The sequence below is a fragment of the Malania oleifera genome, chromosome 6 (genome assembly GCF_029873635.1).
Source record: "Malania oleifera isolate guangnan ecotype guangnan chromosome 6, ASM2987363v1, whole genome shotgun sequence".
NCBI classification, from domain to species: Eukaryota; Viridiplantae; Streptophyta; class Magnoliopsida; order Santalales; family Ximeniaceae; genus Malania; species Malania oleifera.
Window position 1 is genome coordinate 91,588,870 of NC_080422.1, and position 21,901 is coordinate 91,610,770.

A 21,901-nucleotide genomic window follows, 5' to 3' on the forward strand; every position below is an offset into this window, starting at 1 on the left:
TAAAGGCAAACAAATTAGCCATATTCAGTTTGATTGTCCACTTAAGAATAAGCATGTGAAAATTAGAAAGGTGTGGGTAGTTAAGGGTGATCTAGTCACTAACCCCTGTGGACCCAATAGAATTTGGGTACCATCACCAATCACTTAGTCTATCTTGCAGGTGTGCTGGAGATCGTTCTCCTCCAAGGACAGGTGGTACCTGGATAGTGGGTGCTTACAACACATGACCGGCGACAAGGAAAAATTTGCATCAATCATTCCCATGGAGAGAGGGTATGTGACGTTTGGAGACAATGCAAAGGGACGCATCATTGGCATAGGTAAGGTCGGTAAGGATCCTCCCCTGGTTATTGATAATGTTCTATTAGTTGATGGCTTGAAACATAATTTATTGAACATAAGCCAATTGTGTGATAAAGGATATAAGGTTTCATTTGAAAATGATAAATGTATAGTTGAAAATAAATTAGATCATAAAATTATTTTCACTGCAGACCGACATGAAAATGTATATACTACTACTTTTGACAATTTAACTTCACAACAAGTAACTTGTTTTTCTATAATAAATGAAGCTAGCTGGTTATGACATAGGTGATTAGGACACGCTAGCATGGACTTATTGTCAAAACTAGTAAGAAAAAATTCAGTAAAAGGCTTGCCTAAAACACCATTTGTGAAAGATAAAATTTGTGATGCATGTCAAATGGGTAAGCAAACAAAATCAAGCTTTAAGAAAAAGAAATTCATATCTACCACTAAATCACCTGAAATGCTTTGCTTGGATTTATCTGTGCAAAGTCTTGGTGGTAAATCATATGCTTTTGTCATTGTTGATGACTTTTCTAGGTTCACATGGGTGCTATTTCTTTCACATAAAAATGAATCATGTGAACAATTTACTAAGCTTTGCAAGAGAATTCAAAATGAGAAAGACTATACGATAACTCACATAAGAAGTGATAAAGGCACCGAATTTAAAAATGAAGGTATAGAAGATTATTGTGACTTAGAGGGTATATCACACAACTTTTTTGCACTAAGGACCCCTCAACAAAATGGTGTGGTGGAAAGAAAGAATAGGTCATTGCAAGAAATGGGTAGGACCATGTTGAATGAACATAAATTAACTAAATATTTTTGGGATGAGGTCATAAATACTGCATGTTATGTCATGAATAGGGTGTTGATTAGACCGTCACTTAATAAAACCCCTTATAAATTGTGGAACAACCATAGACCTAATATTTCCTTTTTTCATGTTTTTGGTTGTAAATGCTTTGTGCTTAGGGATAATGAACATCTAGGGAAATTTGATTCTAATTCTGATGAAGGCATTTTCCTAGGCTATGCTCTTAATAGTAAAGCATGTCGAGTTTTCAATAAAAGAACATTGACTATCATTAAATTTATCCATGTCATATTTGATGAATCTAATTCATTTTCTAAGAAAGATGATGAAGATGATATTGACATTAGAAAATGTTTAGACAAGTTATCTATTGAAAACAATGCAAGTGAAAATTCAGAAATAAATAATAAATCATTTGAAGATAATGACAATGAAAATGAAGTTCAGGAGTTGCCTAGAGATTGGAAATTCATTAGGAACCATCCTATAGATCAAATCATAGGTGAAGCATCCCGTGGTGTAGCCACTAGATCTTCCTTGAAGAACCTAGTGAGTCATTCTGCTTTCTTGTCCCAAGAAGAACCTAAAAATATTAAAGAAGCAATAGAGGATGAGTCTTAGGTGATGTCCATGCAAGAAGAACTCAATCAATTTGAAAGAAGCAAAGTATGGACCCTAGTTCCTAGGCCTAATGATCATACAATTATAGGAACCAAATGGGTATATTGAAATAAGAAAGATGAGAATGGGGTAGTGACTATGAATAAGGCTAGACTAGTTGCCTAGGGTTATAATCAGGAAGAGGGAATTGATTTTGAGGAAACCTATGCTCCTATTGCTAGGATGGAAATCATTCGTATGCTACTTGCTTATGCCGCTTTTAAAAACTTTAAATTATCTCAAATGAATGTTAAAAGTGCATTTCTAAATGACTATATTAATGAGGAAGTGTATGTAGAACAATCACCTGATTTTGAAAATCATAAATGTCCAAATCATGTATACCGGTTGTCTAAGGCCTTGTATGGATTGAAACAAGCTCCTAGAGCTTGGTATGAAAGGCTTAGTTGTTTTCTACTAGAAAATGGGTTTACCCGTGACAATATTGACACTACATTTTTCATCAAATCCAAAAATGATGATATGCTCCTAGTTTAAATTTATGTTGACGATATCATTTTTGGAGCAACCAATGATGAGTTGTGTAATGAGTTTGCCAAATGCATGCAAAATGAATTTGAAATAAGCATGATGGGTGAGCTTAGTTTCTTTTTAGGGCTACAAATAAAACAAGCAAAATATGGAACTTTTATATGCCAATCCAAATATATTAGGGATTTGTTAAAAAAATTTAACATGGAAGATGGAAAAATTCTTGGTACTCCTATGAGTTCTTCTTCCACTAAGCTTGATAAAGCTGAACAAGGAATCCCTGCTGATGTAAAATTATAAAGTGGCATGATTGGGAGTCTCCTATATCTTACTACTAGTTGACCTCATATCACGTTTTGTGTATGCATGTGTGCTAGGTTTCAGGCCGCTCCTAAGGAATCTCATCTATTAGCAGTTAAACGAATCCTTAGATACCTAGTTGGAACCATCGAGTTAGGCTTATGGTATCTTAAGTAAACTACTTTTGAGATTGTGAGTTATACTGATGCTAACTTTGTCGGTAATAAGGTTGATAGGAAAAGCGTTAGTGGCATTTGTCACTTTTTAGGACAATCTCTCGTTTCTTGGTTCTCTAAGAAACAAAACTCAGTTGCCTTATCTACGACCGAAGCAGAATATATTACGACTGAAAGTTGTTGTGCTCAAAATTTTTATATCAAATGACAACTTGTGGACTTTAGATTGCACTACGATGCGGTTCCGATTAAATGTGATAATACTAGTGCAATCAACATTTCTAAAAATCCTATCTCACATTCACGGACAAAACACATTGAGATTAGACATCACTTCCTTCGTGATCATGTGCAGAAAGGGGGTGTGGCTCTTGAGTTTGTATGCACTAGTGAGGAGTAGGTAGACATCTTCACTAAACCGCTTCCAAAAGATAGGTTCATATAAATTAGACGTGAACTAGGTCTCATGCATAGTAGAGATGCTTCCTAGATATTTCATAGTTTGCATAAACTTAGGGGGAGCTGTCTAATAATTTCAAAGTCTAACAATTAATATAACAATTGGTATCTTTCATTGGTTTGGACTTTATGAAATTGGTTATGTTTTGCAATGCACAATTCTCATATCTACTGCATGATGATAATTGTATTTATTGTAGTGACCCGAAGAATAATGGTATTTAAATAATAAAGAGGGAGAGAAATGGAAACAGGAACAGAAGGAGGCAGCGTTGCATTTTGAAGGTGAGAGTCCTAAGAAATTTTCCAAGTCTCATTCACAAACACGGGAGTTTCGTTGACGAGGGTTCTTCACGATTTCGTTAACAAGAAGATGCCAAGAGAGGACTTTTGGAAGTTTGAAATTCGTCGAAGAGGGTATAGGTTCGTCGATGTACTTTCTACAGGACTCGTTGACGAGGTGACATGGCTCGTCAACAAATCCTGCAGTATAAGTAGTGTTTAACTCGGTTTTCTCGCAAAAAAATCCACCGAATTCATTCTCTCTCTCTCTCTCTCTCCCACAGCTCCACCTCTATCTCTCTTCGATTTCGGCCCCATCATTCGCCGAATCGACGATCTGAGGACACCAGGACGCTCTTGGGGAAGTTCTCTCCAAGTCTGCTGGAGCGGATCGTCGGTGGGATGAAGTTGGATTTCATCCCAAATTCAAGGTAAGATCTTTTAAGCAAAATTTGGTTTAGTAGCAGTTGTAAGAAATGTAGTAGACGTAGAACTAATGATGTTTTATTTTGGGATTTATGGTTTTTAGGGTATTGAGTGGAGAACCCTGCGGGTGTAGGACCCGCTACAGTAGGGGGATTTTAACAGAAATCAAGTAAAGGAAATATGCTATGCTAAGCAGTTTTAGAATGATTTTCAGTATGAAATGTATATTTTACCAGATTATTATTCACAACAGAAATTATACAGTTTATCAAGTATAGTTAATATGTTTTAAATTACTATGTGGTTTGAGAATATAGATATAGTACAAAAGTATGTTTTACAATATTTTCAGAGTATGTTATACAGAATATACAAATAGTGAATATGTTTTACAAAATTTTCAGAATACCATGATTATACAGATTTACAGTTTATTATAGAAATACAGTTGATATAGATACAATTTATAGTACTATGACATACAGTTTTACAGTTCATTTTAGAAATACAGTTGATAAAGACACAGTTTATCACAGCGTCATGGTTTACACAGTTATTATAGAATCATAGTAAAACAGATAGTGGTATATAGAGATGTATTATATAGTATTAGACCCCGTTGGACCATTACAGATTACAGAGCACGGTATTGTAGCTACATATAGTATAGAGTGCAATCACCTATTCAGATAATACATGGTATAACAGTCGATCGTATAGAGCCCACGAGTGGACAGGCTCCCCATCAGATATGGGTTAAGGAGGGCTGATCAGATTGATGAAGTATAGTGGTTTATTCTGGTTGGCCAGCCAGGGTAGATCCCGCCTACGAGCCGCACAACCCTGTCATGAGGGGTTAAATCATGACACATAGTTATCTACAGGGAAGTTTTCAGTTATTATTATGTTTATATAGATTTACAGAGATAGAAAAAATATATAAATATATTAGAAGTATTTTGAGTAGAAACCTAAAGTACAGATATGTTAAGCAATAGGGAAAAGGTGATGGTTTATATTACTGGTATTATATTTACAAATTCAGTGATACATGATTATATAGTGAAAGATTTTTATAGTATTGTAACTAATTTGCCACACACTAGCAATAGCATATTTCTTCTTACTGAGCATTGGATCATCCCATTACTTTAACATTTTTCAGGTGATCCAGATATGCGAGCAGATCAGGTTCGCAGAAAGAGAGATTTCTTGATAGTCCTGGTTTTAGGGTGAGTTTTGTACTTTTGGGATTGGTGTTACTGGAGAGAGTTGTTTTATATGACTATGGTATGAATGTATTGAACTCTGGTATTGTATAGTATGTGTGGACGTATGGTTTATGTTTTCACTGCGTAGGTATGAGTATTGTATACATGCCTGAGTTTCATAGCAGAGGGTATCAAAACAGTTATATATATATATATATATATATATATATATATATATGATATGAAAAAAAAAGAAAAAGAAAAGAGGATATAAATTTTGAGGTCGTTACATTTATGTTTTATGTATTGATCATATTAAAATTGTTTGAGTTGAATAGTTGTGGATAAACTGTTAGATCATAAAAACTCAAAACAGATCATTTTTATACATGATTTTTTTTTGGGAAATGTCCTATTTTTAAATGACATGCTGCCAAATTTTTTTTAAAATTTTCCAAACTTATCGTGTATACTAATGATTTATACCTGCATAAAGCTATTACTTTCATAACCCTTTTTGCTATTACCAAAAGGGGGAGATGGATAAGAAGCAAAAATTGGGTTGCAATTGCACTTAAGAAAAAAAATTTGCATTGATAAACTTTTACATAATGCATATTGTTTGGGGGAGCCTTCTAAGGCTATACACACTTTTTGCATGGTGTATTTGTCACTATCAAAAAGGGAGAGAAAGTTGACCTTATAAGTCACACCCGGCTTTGATAATGACAAAAACTTGTTTTATTTGACGGCTATCTAAAGATATGTGCAGGTATATAATTGGCAAATCAAAATGACGGCACATGAAGTAGAGCGTGAAGACACTGAAGACCATATTTGTGCTGTACTTTAAATTCATTTTATGTAATGCAGGTCTATAATAGTAATTAGGGAAAATGGTCTGTAATAATCAAATATATTACATGCATGATATGATAGGTAAGCTCAAAAGAGACCTAGAATGACCTTAGGACCCACATGCATGCACAAACATATATGCTTATATAGATAGAGTGAATGTATAAGGAAATCAGAACCGAAATGCATTAAAAATGCATGTTCGGTTGACCGAATTGGAATATATAAAAGCATTTGGTCGACCAAACCGGTTAGACGTCAATTGTTTGGCCACAGCTCGATTGACTGTACCTTACCAAGTTCACAAAACCTGGTCGATCGAATTCCCACACCAGGTCAACGTTGACTACTTGATCGATCGACCAGATTTATACAGGCAATGCCCTGGTCGACTAAACCCCCATGTGGGAGAATCCAACTGCTTGGTCAACCAAACTACCTAGTTCAAAATCACCTGGTTGACCGAACCGTGTGGAATTGGAAAAATTGCCCTTGAGACCCTTAGTCCGGTTGACTGAACTCTCAGTTCATTTTTTGCACGGTCGACTGAACTTTTTCACTTGGTCAACCGAACCTCAAGTTCGGTCAACCGGTGCTCTTGGGTTGGATAATTATTTTTACCGTGGTTAAATTTTTTTAAATAAGGCTAATTGTACTAAAATGTTTTAAAATAATACTAATAATACCCTATGTGTTCTGGACGGTTATAATTATGAGGTAGTCTATATATAACCCCTCATTTGAAAAGATTAGCACTCAATTAGCAATCTTGATTAACAAAATTCTTTGAAATTCAAAATTCTCATATACTCATTTTGAAGCCTCCTACACTCATCCTTACTAGTTCTTATTGCTAAAATCCTTTTGTAAGTGTGTGCTTGAGTGTTCTTATCATTAAGTTTTTGCTCTCTTTTTCTTGGTTGATTGATATTATTTTCTTTGGGAGCAAAGCTTTAAGTTTTTCCTAGGAGACTTTATTGATAAGTCCTCCTTAGGAAAACTTCATTTGGGCTTGTGAGTATTGCATTCTCATTGCAATATCTCAAGGAGTTCACATTGCTTTTTGATTGCTAAAAATATTTTCAAATATCTCTTGTGGTTTACTTAGAGAAATATTTGTTGAGATATTTGCTTATGTGCTAAAAGATCTTTGTAGCAATATCCTTTGATTGTTTTTATCATCTTGAACACAAAGATTAAATTGTTTTTATAAACTAAATCTGAATATCTCTTGAGGCGTATATTTTGAGAAAAATATTTGTTGAGATATTTAAAGTGTGCTAAGGATCTTTTTTTGTGCATTGTGATTGAAATCATTATTTTGACACAAAGATCATATCACTTACATTCTCACGCTCTGATTGCAATATTTGCATAAATATTTGAGAGTAGACATTTAGACCATATTGAGCTTACTTCATCATATCATTCGGTGGTGTATTGATTAGATTGGCACATAATCTGCTTAGATAAGAAGCATACTTGTTGTACATAAATCTGTTTAAGAAATCTATTGTATTCTAGGTGTGACCTGAGGGGGTGGTAATTTAGCTTGGTAAGGATTGTTTGTAAATATTGAGGTTAGCCCTATGCTAATTAAGTTGGTTGTTTAGGTGCCGCTCCACCCGTTAAGTGAGCCTTAATTCTTGTACTTGTTAGCCAAGGCGGGGATGTAGGCAGTTTGCCGAACCTCGATAACATTTCTGGGTGTTATCTCTTATTTACCGCTTTCTGGTGCATGCTTGGTTAGTTTTATTGCGCAATTTAATTTCCACTGCATATTTAAATTAATTTAATTTATGTGCATTAGATTGACCATAAGATTGTGTAATACTACTATTAGGGGATTTGCCTAAGGCATCAATTTTGAAAATACCAATTCACCCCCCTTTTGGGTTACGGTAAAGCTAACACCTCCAACTCTATTTTCACGCTCATGGCGCATTATCCTTAAAATCCTAAAATAACACATTTATACAAATTTTTCAGTAAATCACTGAATTTCCTAGAAGATCATCTCACTCATATTTCCTAAACCTGCCTATTCACAATTTCTTAAACTTTAAAATACCTAACTCCTAGAAAAATATTTGCTGGGGGTCCTCAACCCGTGCCTGTAGGGTCTCAAAAATACCCTAACCCTGAAAATATAACACCATAATTTTATTCCACAAAAAACCAGTATATACCCTTACAACACAAAATATGAGCTTAGATAAAACTGGTAGTACTGGAAATATCTAAAAATCCACTTACTCTAATTTTGGGATGGTTCCCAAACTTCCCAAATCGAATTTCTACTCCGGCTAGGTTGTAGAGAATCTCCCTAAGATCACTGTGGTGGCTTCTGATCATCGAACCGGGAAGAGACGGAGCCGAATTTGTAGAAAGAAATGAGAGAAACCTAGTTAGAGAGAGAAATAAAATTGATAAAATGAATTTTTTTCCCACTAAAAATCGATTTTAGGGCTATATATAGAGTGTTGTCCATTTGGCCTCGTCGATGAGCCGCGTCACCTTGTTGACGAGTCCAAGAAGGAAGTTCGTCGACGAATACCTAACCCTTGTTAATGAGTTTCAGGCCCCGAAATAGCCCTCGGTAAACTCTCGTCGACGAGACACACCTCCACGTCGAAGAGCCCAAGAAGACTGTTCGTCTATGAGACCCTACTGAACCCCCTTGAAAAATTTCTCTTCTCTCTCTTTTCCTAATTATTTAATTCCTATAATTATAGGGGTTACTACAATGTAGATGCATGTGATTACCATCTAGGTCATACTCTGTGTGAGGTGGATAGGGGATTTGCTACCTTAGCCCAAACTGCCGCAGGACTCTATTTGGTAAGTGCCACTTCAGAATCTAAAAGTAGTTCAAGGTTGTGCGAATGAGTCAGATTACTACTCCACTAAAGTAGATATGTGATAGTGCCACCCAGATATTTGTCATATACGACATCCATATAAATTGCAAAAAAAAAAAAAAAAAAAACTATACATGTAAGAATAATACTCAATATTAACTAATGACATCTTACAATAAAAATGTTAATAAAGATGTATTACTTGATCCTCACGCATCATGTCAAGGTCATATCGGTATGACCATAGAGTATGCATGGGGACATATGGAATGTGAAATGAATCTTGCCTCTTGCAATATATTATATTCACACAAAATTGGATATAACTGATCATTATTTAATGATATAAAAAGACAATTAAAAATTTCAATTTATGAAAATTAAAACACATACTAACCTGATGGCAAGTAGGTATGGTCCAATGCAGACATTAGTAGGAAGACGTGGTAAGCCAAGCCAGATGGGCGCAATGAAGGGTTTCCACTCCCATGTCCAAACCTGTGAAAGGAACAATGGTCCTTCAACTAAGTGGGTCTGCCCATAATCAACCTGGCACATCTCTTTGTATAACCACGCAAGTGCAATGCTACCTTAACTATAGACAAACGTTCTCTCCTAGAACATCAATGATACATAATACTATGACTTGTTGATGAACAACATCTAACGCCCCAAAAAATATCTGCTGCTATAATAATAATAATCGTAATAATACACCGTCGTGACATCTTTGATACCATACTTTTACATTCCCATTTTTTTTTCTTTCATTTAAATCACAACACGTATATATATGATAATATAAATATTACATCTGCTCATTCACTGCCTGCGGAAGTAAAAATAGACCTATCCATAACTATACATATCAGAGTACTACCTCTCAACCATTACTATACCATCTCCTCAAACAGAACTATAATCCAAAACTCTAAACATTTATATATATAGATCCAGACTAACACTTACCCTATCTGTAATATCTACACCTCGTTCCTGAGCTCCTAAGTCTGGGTACCTGGTGATCCTGAAATGTTGAAATATTAACGAGGTGAGACACCTCTTAGTAAGACGAAATAAATTAGTGTTAGTGTGTGGCAGTGAGTTTATATATATATATACACACACACATACGATTCACCTCTTAATTAACTTAAATGAAATAGCAATTTAAACTATACTCATACCTATGCAATTTCATAGCATATATATATTTTTTTTCAGTTCATAACTCAGCTCAAAAGCCCTATACATATAAATTACATGTTACATGATCTGTACACATATAAATCATTTACTGAGATTGAGGCGTTTCGTACCTTCGTCCCTCAATCTTGCCATTCACAATCAGTTCACAATTCATCACATACATTTGCTATGATACATATCAACATTTTCTGCATGAATGAGGCGTTTCATACCGCCGTCCCTCAATTAGCTATTCATATTCATCACATACATAAACCATGATTCATATCAAACATTTTCTGCATGATTGAGGAGTTTCGTACCGCTGTCCCTCAATCAACTATTCATACTATGCTCTCGCTGAGTTTGAGACGTTTCGTACCACCGTCCCTCAAACCTTCCATTCGTACTACTACCATGATGAACAATAATATGTTTCGGTGAGCGTTTTCGTCGTGTAGTTATATTTGCAATTTGAGTTGTCCTAAGCTTAATTTGTGTGTTATCATTATTGTTATTACATGTTTCATAGTTTAAGATTATATGTTTCATGTTTTATAATTTGTGTGATTTAGGTTATATAATTTGTGTGTAAGGTAAGAGTTTCTAAATGTATTCGTAAGTGGTTGAGCTACAATTTTCCAATCATCCGCATGAATATAACAAACTATCATACCACAACTCTTGTATATAAAAACACTGTCATGCTAATGCTCTATATTAAACACTTTCTATAACTCGGTTAAATTTTATCATATCGTATCTCTGTATAAAATATTGTCATATCACAACTGATCACGACATTGGGCCGGCTATGCTGATCACGGCACTGGGCCGGCTATATTGATCATGACACTGGGCCGGGTGTACTGATCACGACATTGAGCCGGTTATACTGTCATAATATATTGAACAATATCGTAATTTCTGTAACATTCATAACCTTCTAAAATTGTTATCAAACCATGCTTGTTCTGTGCAATCATAACATAATCCAACATACTTATATACACAGCAAAAATATTTATTCTCATGCCACACAATTTGAATAATAATTCATAATATAAAATCTGTCTGGGATAACTATATTGTTGAAAATATAATAAACTCTAGAGTTTTACTCGATCCCAAAATACTTGTTTCCCATAAATATACTTATAACCAAAATAATCCAAAATTCCCATATGCCTAACCATTAAGAAAATCACGTATAACATTTTGATACTTAAAATCTCAGTTTCAAATGGTTAAGCTTCAGAAAATAAGCTGACCTAATTTATTCCTCTTACCAGATTCCTGGAGAGATGCCCGCAGGGATCCTAAAACAATGCCTGCGGCATTCACACAATACCTTGTAACCATATATTTTAGCTTAATCAGCTAAATCTCGGAATAATTACTATCCTAACATCCCTAGGCTCACACGTTCCCATTAAGCGGTTAAATTCTAAAACAAAAATGCGGGTATGATCCACTTCCTATATTTAAATTTTATTTCCAACATATTTAAAAATACCGATATGATCAAATCCCTGCAATTTAACCTAATTCCAAAATATTCTTTAAAAATTATATTTAATCAAATCCATCAATTTAATTTAATCCAAAAATCTAATATAATCCAATCTTGCAGTTTAATTTGATCTCAGGAATATCGTCAAAGATCTAATATAATCAAATACTACAATTTAATAAATAAATTGTAATTTTCATAGTAGTAAAATTACTCAGAAATCCATATACAATATTCCAGTAATCATATACCATGATTTAACCAAGTGAATTTCTAAAATAACTGACGTAATTTGTACTGCTCACCTTAGCCTTAGAGTGGTGCCTAGGATCCCCAAATCAAAAATCTATTCTGATTAAATTGACAAGGATCGAAGTCGGGACCCTATGGAGGTGGTGTCTGATCGTCAATTTGGCTAAATATTGGGGAGAAATTGGAGAGAGAGAGAGAGAGAGTGAGTTTACCTTATCCCAGGAGTGGTGCTACGACGACCAAATCACGAATCCACTCTAGTTAAAATGGTTGTGGCCGAGAATGGAACCTAGTGGTATTTTCTGTTCTTCAATCGGTTGAGAATCGGAGAAGAAATTGAAGAGAGAGAGAAAAAGTGGTTGAGGAAAGAGAAAGCTGGAGAGAGAGAGATCAGAGAGACATGCTAAGAGAGTGGAGAGAAGCAATCTTTCAATTGTAAAATCAATTGAATCTTCCTGAGGAAGATTCAATGTGTATATACATATCTTATATATTATAATATTATATTCTTATAACTTAATAATCTTATATTATATTATATTAATATTATATACATATATATATATATATATATATCTGTGTGTGTGTGTGTGTGTGTGTGTGTGATCCCAAGAGGGGGGTGAATTGGGTTTTAAAACATTTTGGTTAAATTAAGCATTTCACCGATTCATCACAAATCATATTCCATCCAATATACACGCGTGTATGTAAAATAATAAAACGATAAATGAAGACATACACGTATGTAGTATATCTTATTTAAATCAAAAGTGTGTATGCAAATAATTATGACATCAAATAAACATTCATACACATGCTGAAATTAAAGTGTAAGAATTTAAATAAGATAGAGAGAGAGTGACACACAGATTTGTTATCGAGGTTCGGCCAAACCAACCTACGTCTACACCTTGGGCATACCCCACAAGGATTACACTATCCCTCCTCACTTAAACGGGCAGGGTAAAAGCCGTTTATATCCTCTCCTTACAGGGCGAGGAAAATCCTAATTCAATTTTCGGGTTGAACTGAACTGGTCTCCTTATGGGGCTGAAACTCCCTAGTTCAATTAATGGGATGAACCCAACCAGTACAATAAAAATATTTTTTGTACATATGAAATACTTCTAAAAATACAAGCAAAAATGTACACATTTAAGCTCAAAATGCACTCTTTGATGATATGAGTTATGGTCAGTAGAGAAAGAGTGTTTATCAAATAATATTTGCACAAACAAAATATATGGATATAAAATGATTATTATGTTCTCCAACAAAGATTTTTGCAAATAAAAGTATTTGGAGAATCTAGAGTTTAAGTTCAAGAAAAATATTTGTGCAATAAATAACTTTCTCCCAAAAATATTTATCAAGGAAACAACCGAGAGAAACCAAAGTTATACTCTAAAAAAGATTTTCAAATATAAATAATAAGTGAGGGTATGTAAAAATAAATGCCCAAAAATAAATATACTCTCTTCAAGAGTAATTTTGAAATGAAAGAGTAGAAGAGAGTTGAAGAGTTTTGCTCAAAAGATTTTGCCCCAAATAAGATATTTTAACAATAAAAAACATTTTGGGGGAGCTTTGATTAACAATAGATTAGAGAGAAAATTTGGGTTAATCAAAATAACTAATCTGAGTTACGGAAAGGCTATTTATAGATTTTTCCAAAAATTATGACTGTTGGGGACACGCTCGGTATTTCAGAAAAGTTTAATTAAAAAATTAATGATGTTTTAGCCCTTAAATAATTTTCAACCCAAGAGGTTCGGTCGACCATATTAAAGGTTCGGTCAACCATATTGACAAATTCGGTTGACCGTGGCATTTTTGAACTGAGGTTCTAGTCAACCATATTAAGGCGATTTTGAACCCTCCGAGGTTTGGTCAACCAAGGCATGTTCGGTTGACCAAATTTTGACGTTCGGTCAGCTAGATCAAATTTCAACTAAGAGTTTGGTCAACCAGAACGTTGGGAATTACCTACGTGCTAGTTCGGTTGACCATACAGTTCAAGTTTATTTTAAAATGGTTGATCGAATAGTCAACAAGTTGACTCTGGGAGGCTCGGTCGACTGAAGCTTTTATGTAGGTTCGGGTTCGGTCCATCTAAGGTCAAGACTCTTTAATTTATCCTAAAAAACTGAGCGTCGATCGACCTTGTAACAACCCGGTCCCAACTTATGGCTCGAGTGTTACTGTAGTGACATCTGTGTACCTGATATACTTCTTAACAGATATATACGTAGTGAAAAACATAAACATCCATCAAACTATTACCAGAGTTCTAACTGCCTGATAGATTCATACAACTATTCCAACATCCATATACAATACTGTATGATACTTGACGCATCCTCGAGTCTTACAACATTTTACAAGTTCTGAAAACCTATAACATAACCTACAAAATCGAGCTCGTGGGGACGCTCACGCAAAAATAGATCGCTACCCTACCCCAGTCCTGGCTAATCTCAACCTCGATAAGGACCTAAAAAGATAGTTTGTATGATAGGGTGAGACACCTCTTAGTAAGGGACGATTAAGTTAATAACAGTGTGTGGCCAACATGCTTTAAGTGTTTAACAAAAACATAAACATATATAATCATCATTACCATAATTGTAAAATTCGCAACCCATTTTCATCATATGAACAGCCCCACAATATATAACAACAATTACGTAAATGTACAGATATGCAGGATAGGACACGCCCTCAAACTCAATACCATGTATAAATCCCCACAATCGGGGTTAACTGCCCCTACTATCTCAATATAGCTTGGGTACATGATCAAGAGGCAAACTCACACTAAGACCACCCCTACTGTCTTAATATAGCCTGGGTTCATATAGATCAAAAGTATGGTGCCCTCACTGGCAACGGATCTATGCCTACACTATCAGTCCCCAGGGTTCCTAAAGCATATCGTGCAATTTAAGCAATTTAAACACTCTTTTGAAATCATTTCATAAAACACATCATTACGTGAAATTCGGCCTGTAGCCGTCAAATAAACTTCCTGCATTTTCACAACAGTTCCAGTATTTCAAAACATCAACACCTGCCACACAGTTTTCCACATTCGAAAACAACCTGAAAGTAAATATAAACAATTAATATCACAGTACGGGTTTTAAACAACGAAAACAACATTTCCAACGGTGAAAATGTCCAGAATGACAAGTATAATATTTGAATTTGACCAATTGGTTTTGAAAATAAAGCCGATTTACCGAATCAAGGCTCGAAAACCCTAAAACCTCCATAACTCAATATCTAAAAGTTATTTCAACATTTCAATCGATTCATATTGTATAAATCACTGTATTAACATAACCCCCTTACTTGCGTGTGAATCGAAGTCCGAAACGACCCAGAACTCAAGTCCTAGCTTTCCGAACCCTGAACCTAAACGGTTCAAAACAACGGCACAAAAATCCTGAAACCTAATACTCGAACAACAACACTTCAGTATAATCTTGTATACTACAAATCTATCGGACCAAAAGTAAAAATTGACCCTTACCTCGATTTTCGAGAAAAACTCAAAAATCTCCGAAATGAAATTTTGATCCGTAGAACCTATAGAGATTCCTTCCCTGATCCACGTAGCGACGTCGAATCGTCGATTTCGGAAACACACGACCCGAAAATCTTAGAGAGAGAGAGAGAGAGAGAGAGAGAGAGAGAGAGAGAGAGAGAGAGAGAGAGAGAGAGAACGAGAATGAGAGTTTATAAAGAAAAACCTAACTTAGCCTTTAAGTAATCAAAATAAATATCTCCTCCAAGATATTTATATATAAATATCTCAAAATATCTCCTTTCAAAATATCTTCTACAAAATATCTCTTTATTTATTTATTTATTTTATATTTATATATATATTTTGGATCAAGTTACTATAATCTCCCCTCCTTATAAATTTTCATTCTCAAAATTTACTAACTGTTCCTATCACATCGTTTGAACTCTAACTACTCTATCTCTAGGAAGAGCTGGCGGCCACCCACATGGCAGCTCCGTCCCAAATTTATTACCTACCCTCACTTATGGCGGAGGAATACCATGGTTACATACAATAGTCTCGGAAGCTCACATTACATATACAAACTCTCATAGAGACAATCCACATACCCTTACCATAAACAAAAAGGGATACACTCACATATCTACATTACTTGTATAACTCTAAACATCTTTGAATAGTTGAGGATACTTCTGACGTATCTCGGCCTCTAATTCCCAAGAAGCCTCCTCAACCACATGGTTACGCCATAGCACCTTTACCAATGGTATCTCCTTGGTACACAACTTCTGTACCTTCTGATCCAAAATCTGAACTGGTACCTCACCATAAGCTAGCGCTTCACTAATCTCTAAGGACTCATAACTGATAACGTGCAATGGATCTGGCACGTACTGCCTCAGCACCGACACGTGAAACACATCATGCACCCTAGATAAGGTCGGGGGTAAGGCTACTCGATAAGTAACTGGACCAATCCTCTCCAAGATCTCGAACGACCCAATGTACCGAGGACTCAAGTTGCCCTTCCTCCTGAACCTCATCACTCCTTTCATAGGAGCAACCCTTAGAAATACCATATCTCCGATATCAAATTTCAGTTTCCATTGGCGAGTATTAGTATAACTCTTTTGCCAACTCTGAGCTAATCTAATCCTTTCTTTGATAAGCTTGACCTTCACAGAGGTTTGCTGAACCAACTCCGGTCCCAAAATCTACCGTTCACCTACCTCATCCTAGTACAACGAAGTTTGGCACCAATGACCATACAAGGCCTTATATGGTGCCATCTCAATACTAGTCTTGTAGTTGTTGTTATAAGCAAATTCTATGAGCAGTAGATACCAGATCCAACTATTACCGAAATCCAACAGGCATGCCCACAACATATTCTCCAAAATTTGAACCGTCATTTCAAACTGCCCATCCATATGTGGGTGAAACGCTGTGCTAAACGTAAGCTGTGACCCCAACGCATCCTGTAACCCCTTCTAGAACCGAGATGTGAAACGTGGGTCTCGATATGAAATGATAGACACCAGGACACCATGGAGCCGTACTACCTCGTGTACGTATAACTCTACCAGCCTATTCATAGAATAGCTGACTCTAATTGGAATGAAGTGTGTCGTCTTCGTCAGCTAATCCACCACCACCTAGATAGCATTCTATCCATGCAACGCTGAAGGCAACCCCAAAACAAAATCCATCGAGATGTGTTCCCACTTCCACTTGGGAATGTCAAGCAACTGTAGTGGTCTTGCTGGTCTCTGATGCTCAGCCTTCACCTGCTAACATGTCAGGCATTGCCTAACAAACCCGGCTAATTCCCTCTTTATATTACTCCACCAAAATGATTCTCACAGATCTCTATACATTTTTTGTGCTCCCTGGATGAGCAGTATAGAGAGAGCGATAAGCCTCCTCTAGAATCATCCTCTTTATCTTTGCATCATCTAGAACACACAGCCTGGTGTGGAATATGAGAACTCCATCCTTAGAGACATTAAAGTCTAAATGTGGTTCACTTTGTAGTTTCTCCACAATCTTTACCAACTCTGCGTCATTCAACTGAGCAACTTTGATTTGTTCTTATAAGGTCGGATAAACCACTAACCCGACAATGAAGGTCTGGGGATCCCTGTCCACCAACTCTACCCTCAATCTTTTTAGATCTATCCTGATCTGATGCTGCCCCATAATTGCTGAAACCAACGCCTCCACTGACTTCCAACTCAGTGCATCAGCTACCACATTAGCTTTTCCGGGGTGATAGCTAATGGTACAGTCATAGTCTTTGATCAATTCGAGTCACCTATGCCGCTTCATATTCAGCTCCTTTTGGGTGAAGAAGTATTTGAGACTCTTATGATTGGTAAAGATTTCGCACTTCTCACCATATAGATAGTGCCGCCAAATCTTTAGAGCAAACACAACTGCTACCATCTCCAAATCATGCGTAAGGTAATTCTTCTCGTACTCCTTGAGCTGACGAGAAGTGTAGGCAACTACTTTACCCTGTTGCATCAAAACACAACCTAGTTCCTTCAGGGACGCGTCACTGTAGATCAAGAAGCCACCATCCCCTGATGGAATGGTCAACACTGGAGTCGTGACCAAGCTCTGCTTCAACTATTGGAAACTCTACTCGCAGTCTCCAGTCCACGCAAACCTGCTACCCTTCCTGGTAAGTTGCGTCGAAGGGCCCGACGGCTTAGAAAAGCCCTCGATGAATCAATGATAATACCCAGCCAGACCTAAGAAACTATGAACCTCATGCACATTCCTTGGTCTCGCCCAGTCAACTACCACCTCAACTTTACTTGGGTCAGCTGAACTCCCCTCCTTGGAAACCACGTGCCCTAGAAATGCAACCTACTCAAGCCAGAATTTGCATTTCTTAAATTTAGCGAATAGTTCCTTCTCTTTAAGTATCTGAAGGACTACTCTAAGACGAGCATCATGCTTTGCTAGACTCTTAGAATACACCAAGATGTCACCGATGATCACCACCACGAATTTATCCGAGTACTTGTGGAACACCCTGTTCATCAAGTCCATAACTGTTGTAGGTGCATTCGTCAAACCAAATGACATAACCAAAAACTCGTAATGGTCATACCGGGTTTAGAAAGCAGTCTTTGATACATCCTCTGCTTTCACCTTTAGCTGGTGATACCCGAACCACAGATCGATCTTCGAAAAGACATGAGTGCTCTGAATCTGGTCAAACAAGTCATCAATCCGAGGCAATGGATATCTGTTCTTCATGGTCACCTTATTGATCTCCTGGTAATCGATGCACATCCTCATCGACCCATCCTTCTTTTTCACAAACAACACAGGCACACCCCAGGGTGACACAGGCACACCCTAGGGTGACACACTCAGCCTGATGAACCCCTTATCTAGGAGTTTCTGCAACTGCTCCTTTAGCTCTTTCAACTCAACTGGAGCTATCCTGTAAGGCGCTTTGGAGATTGGAGTCATCCTCGGTGCTAACTCAATAGCAAACTCCACTTCCCTGTCTGGAGGCAACCCTGACAAGTTTTCAGGAAAGACATTAAAGAAATCCCTTATCACCGGGATATCCTCCAATTTCAATCCCTCCTTAGGTGACTCTTTCACACTCACCAGGTATCCTTGACAACCCTCCAGAAGTAGCTGTCTCGCTTGCATCCCCGAGAGGATTTGTGGTGCAGAACGCACACACAAGCCAACAAATAGAAATTCCCGCTCCTCGAGAGGCCTAAACACTACTTCCTTCCTATGATAGTCAATGCTCGCAAAACTGGATGCTAGCCATTCCATCCATTGGATTACATCAAACCCATGCATATCAAACACGATTAGACTGGTAGATAGCCTCCTCCCCTGAATTTATATCGGGTAATCCCTTACCACTCTACTGTATACCACCACTAACCCTGATGGCTCATCCACACCTAACTCGAACTCTAACGGTTGAGCCTCCACTCCACACCATTTAACAAATTCTTGAGATATAAAGGAGTGGGTTGCACCCGAATAAAAAAGAACTACAACATTATATGATAAATTATAAATGATACCTATCACCACATTGCCGGCGTTCTCTGCATCGCCCGATGTCATTGAGTACACCCTAGCCTGAGGTGCCTCCTTGGTGACCACCTCGATTTTGAGCCAGTGTTGAAGGGAGAGTCACTGTCGCCCGACAGTCTCGTATCAGATGCCCTAACTCCCCGCATTTGTAGTAGCCTGTGAATCGAGACTTGCACTCGCCCCAATGCTGCTTCTGGAACTTGGGACACATTGGCTTCTCCGAACTCCCGTAGGAAGCCTGAGATCCTGACTACTGCTACTGTTAGCCCAAAGGACCACCGGAGTTCTTTTAATAACTCTTGCCAGAGCCTGATTGCAAATTCTGGGGAAAAAGCCTCTTCTTCTTCTTCTGATTCACCTCTCTCTCCCCCTCCTGGATGCTGGCTTCACCCGCCATGGCTCTATCCACAAGCTCGTAAAAACCCTGGACCATCAACGCTGCCACCTACACGCGTATAGTCTGCTTCAGGCCCCTCTCAAACATACGAGCCTTCTTCGGCTCATCTGAAACCATGTGAGGCGCAAACCGAGATAACTCCATGAACCTAGCCATATATTGCTGTATCAGCATCCATCCCTGAGTCAAGTGGAGGAACTCCTCAGAATTCACCTCAAAGGTGGCGATGGGGAAGTATCGTGCGAAGAATACCTCCCTGAAGCGACTCCAGGTAGTCGACATGTACCCTGGGTGTTGTTCCTCAACTAGCCTAGCTGATTGCCACCTCTCTTAGCCTCCCCCACCAGCTTGAGGGTGACATATTTAACTTTTTGTTCCTCAGTGCACTTAAACACCTTTAGCAGATCCTCCATCTCTTATAACCAGTCCTCCGTCGCAATTGGGTTCGGCCCTCCCAAAAATGCTGACTAATTCGTTCTGGAGAACTGCTGGTACTTGCAGCCTCTATTTGTAACCATCTAATCTTGCTCCTTGGAACCTCTCCTGGGTTCCTTCCTGGCCTACCTTGCTATATCGCGAAGGAACATAGGAGCCTCGGTCTCATCCTCACTAGAGGCATCCAGGTGATTATCGCCTCCTACAATAATCCCCTTCCCTATGGGTTCCATCCTGTACACAGGTAAAAGCCTACTTAATCATTCCACATTTAACACAATAAATGCAAATATGGAACAAGAAGATTAAACAACACGTATTCGAGACACCGACAGCCCATACACACTAGACATTCTAAGCTCTTATCTCAACATCCGAATCAAGTCTCTCAACCTAGAAATGAAACCATCAGTGGACCTACCATGATTTTCCTGAAATCGTCATTCCCGAAAAAGCACAGAAGATCGTCGAAGGAACCCCCGCCTCCGAGCCTCCAGACTAAAACCCGATTAACTTTCTAACTCTACCTCATTACAACCAATACTTTGGTAATTTACTCGCTGACCATCAAAGTCTGCAGAACCTAGGCTCTGATACCACCTGTAACACCCCGATCCCAACTTACGGCTCAAGTGTTACTGTAGTGACGTCTGTGTACCTGATATACTTCTCAATAGATATATACATAGCGAAAAGCATAAACACCCATCAAACTATTACCAGGGTTCTAACTGCCTGATAAATACATACAACTATTCCAACATCCATATACAAAATCGTATGATACTCGACGCATCCTCGAGTCTTACAACATTTTACAAGTTTTGAAAACCTATAACATAACCTACAAAATTGAGCTTGTGGAGACGCTCACTCAAAAACAGATCGCTACCCTGCTCCAATCCTTGCTCTTCTCAACCTCGATAAGGACCTGAAAAGACAGTTTGTATGATAGGGTGAGACACCTCTCAGTAAGGGATGATTAAGCTAATAACAGTGTGTGATCAGCATGCTTTAAACATTGAACAAAAACATAAACATATATGATCATCGTTTCCGTAATTGTAAAATACGTAGCCCATTTCATTATTTGAACAACCCCATAGTATATAACAACAATTACATAAATGTACAGATATGCAGGATAGGACACGCCCTCAAACTCTATACCATGTATAAATCCCCACAATTGGGGTTGACCGCCCCTACTGTCTCAATACAGTCTGAACTCATATAGATCAAAAGTATGGTGCCCTCACTGGCAACGGATACATGCCTATACTATCAGTCCCCAGGGTTCTTAAAACATATCGTGCAATTTAAGCAATTTAAACACTCTTTTGAAATCATTTCACAAAACATATCATTATGTGAAATCCGGCTTGTAGCCATCAAATAAACTTCCTGCATTTTCACAACAGTTCTAGTATTTCACAACATCAACACCTGTCACACAGTTTTCCACATTCGAAAACAACCTGAAAGTAAATATAAATAGTTAATATCATCATACGAGTTTTAAACAATGAAAACAACATTTCCAATTGGTGAAAAGGTCCGGAATGACAAGTACAATATTCTAAAAATATAACATTTGAATTTGACCGGTTGGTTTTGAAAATAAGGCCGATTTATCGAACC

At 37.4% G+C, this 21,901-nt stretch overlaps 1 protein-coding gene across 1 annotated transcript; it reads right to left on the minus strand.

Annotated features, from left to right (window-relative positions):
* Window positions 1-18,219: 18,219 nt before the first annotated feature.
* On the minus strand, window positions 18,220-20,107 carry LOC131158705 (uncharacterized). The gene is made up of 3 exons (XM_058113567.1): window positions 19,915-20,107; window positions 18,770-19,142; window positions 18,220-18,388 (listed from the first exon to the last, which is right to left on the minus strand). Exons 1-3 carry the CDS (start codon window positions 20,105-20,107, stop codon window positions 18,220-18,222), a joined length of 735 nt encoding a protein of 244 aa, XP_057969550.1.
* Between the last annotated feature and the right edge of the window lie 1,794 nt (window positions 20,108-21,901).

Excerpts from the sequence above, each read along its gene's own strand:
- LOC131158705 (XM_058113567.1), bottom strand. The coding sequence starts at position 20,107 with ATGTCGACTACCTGGAGTCGCTTCAGGGAGGTATTCTTCGCACGATAC. Across the intron at positions 19,143-19,914 it reads AGATGAGCCGAAGAAGGCTC|CATCCAGTTTTGCGAGCATT; the intron begins GTATGTTTGAGA and ends TGGAATGGCTAG. Across the intron at positions 18,389-18,769 it reads TTGAAAGAGCTAAAGGAGCA|GGTGTTCCACAAGTACTCGG; the intron begins GTTGCAGAAACT and ends CTTGATGAACAG.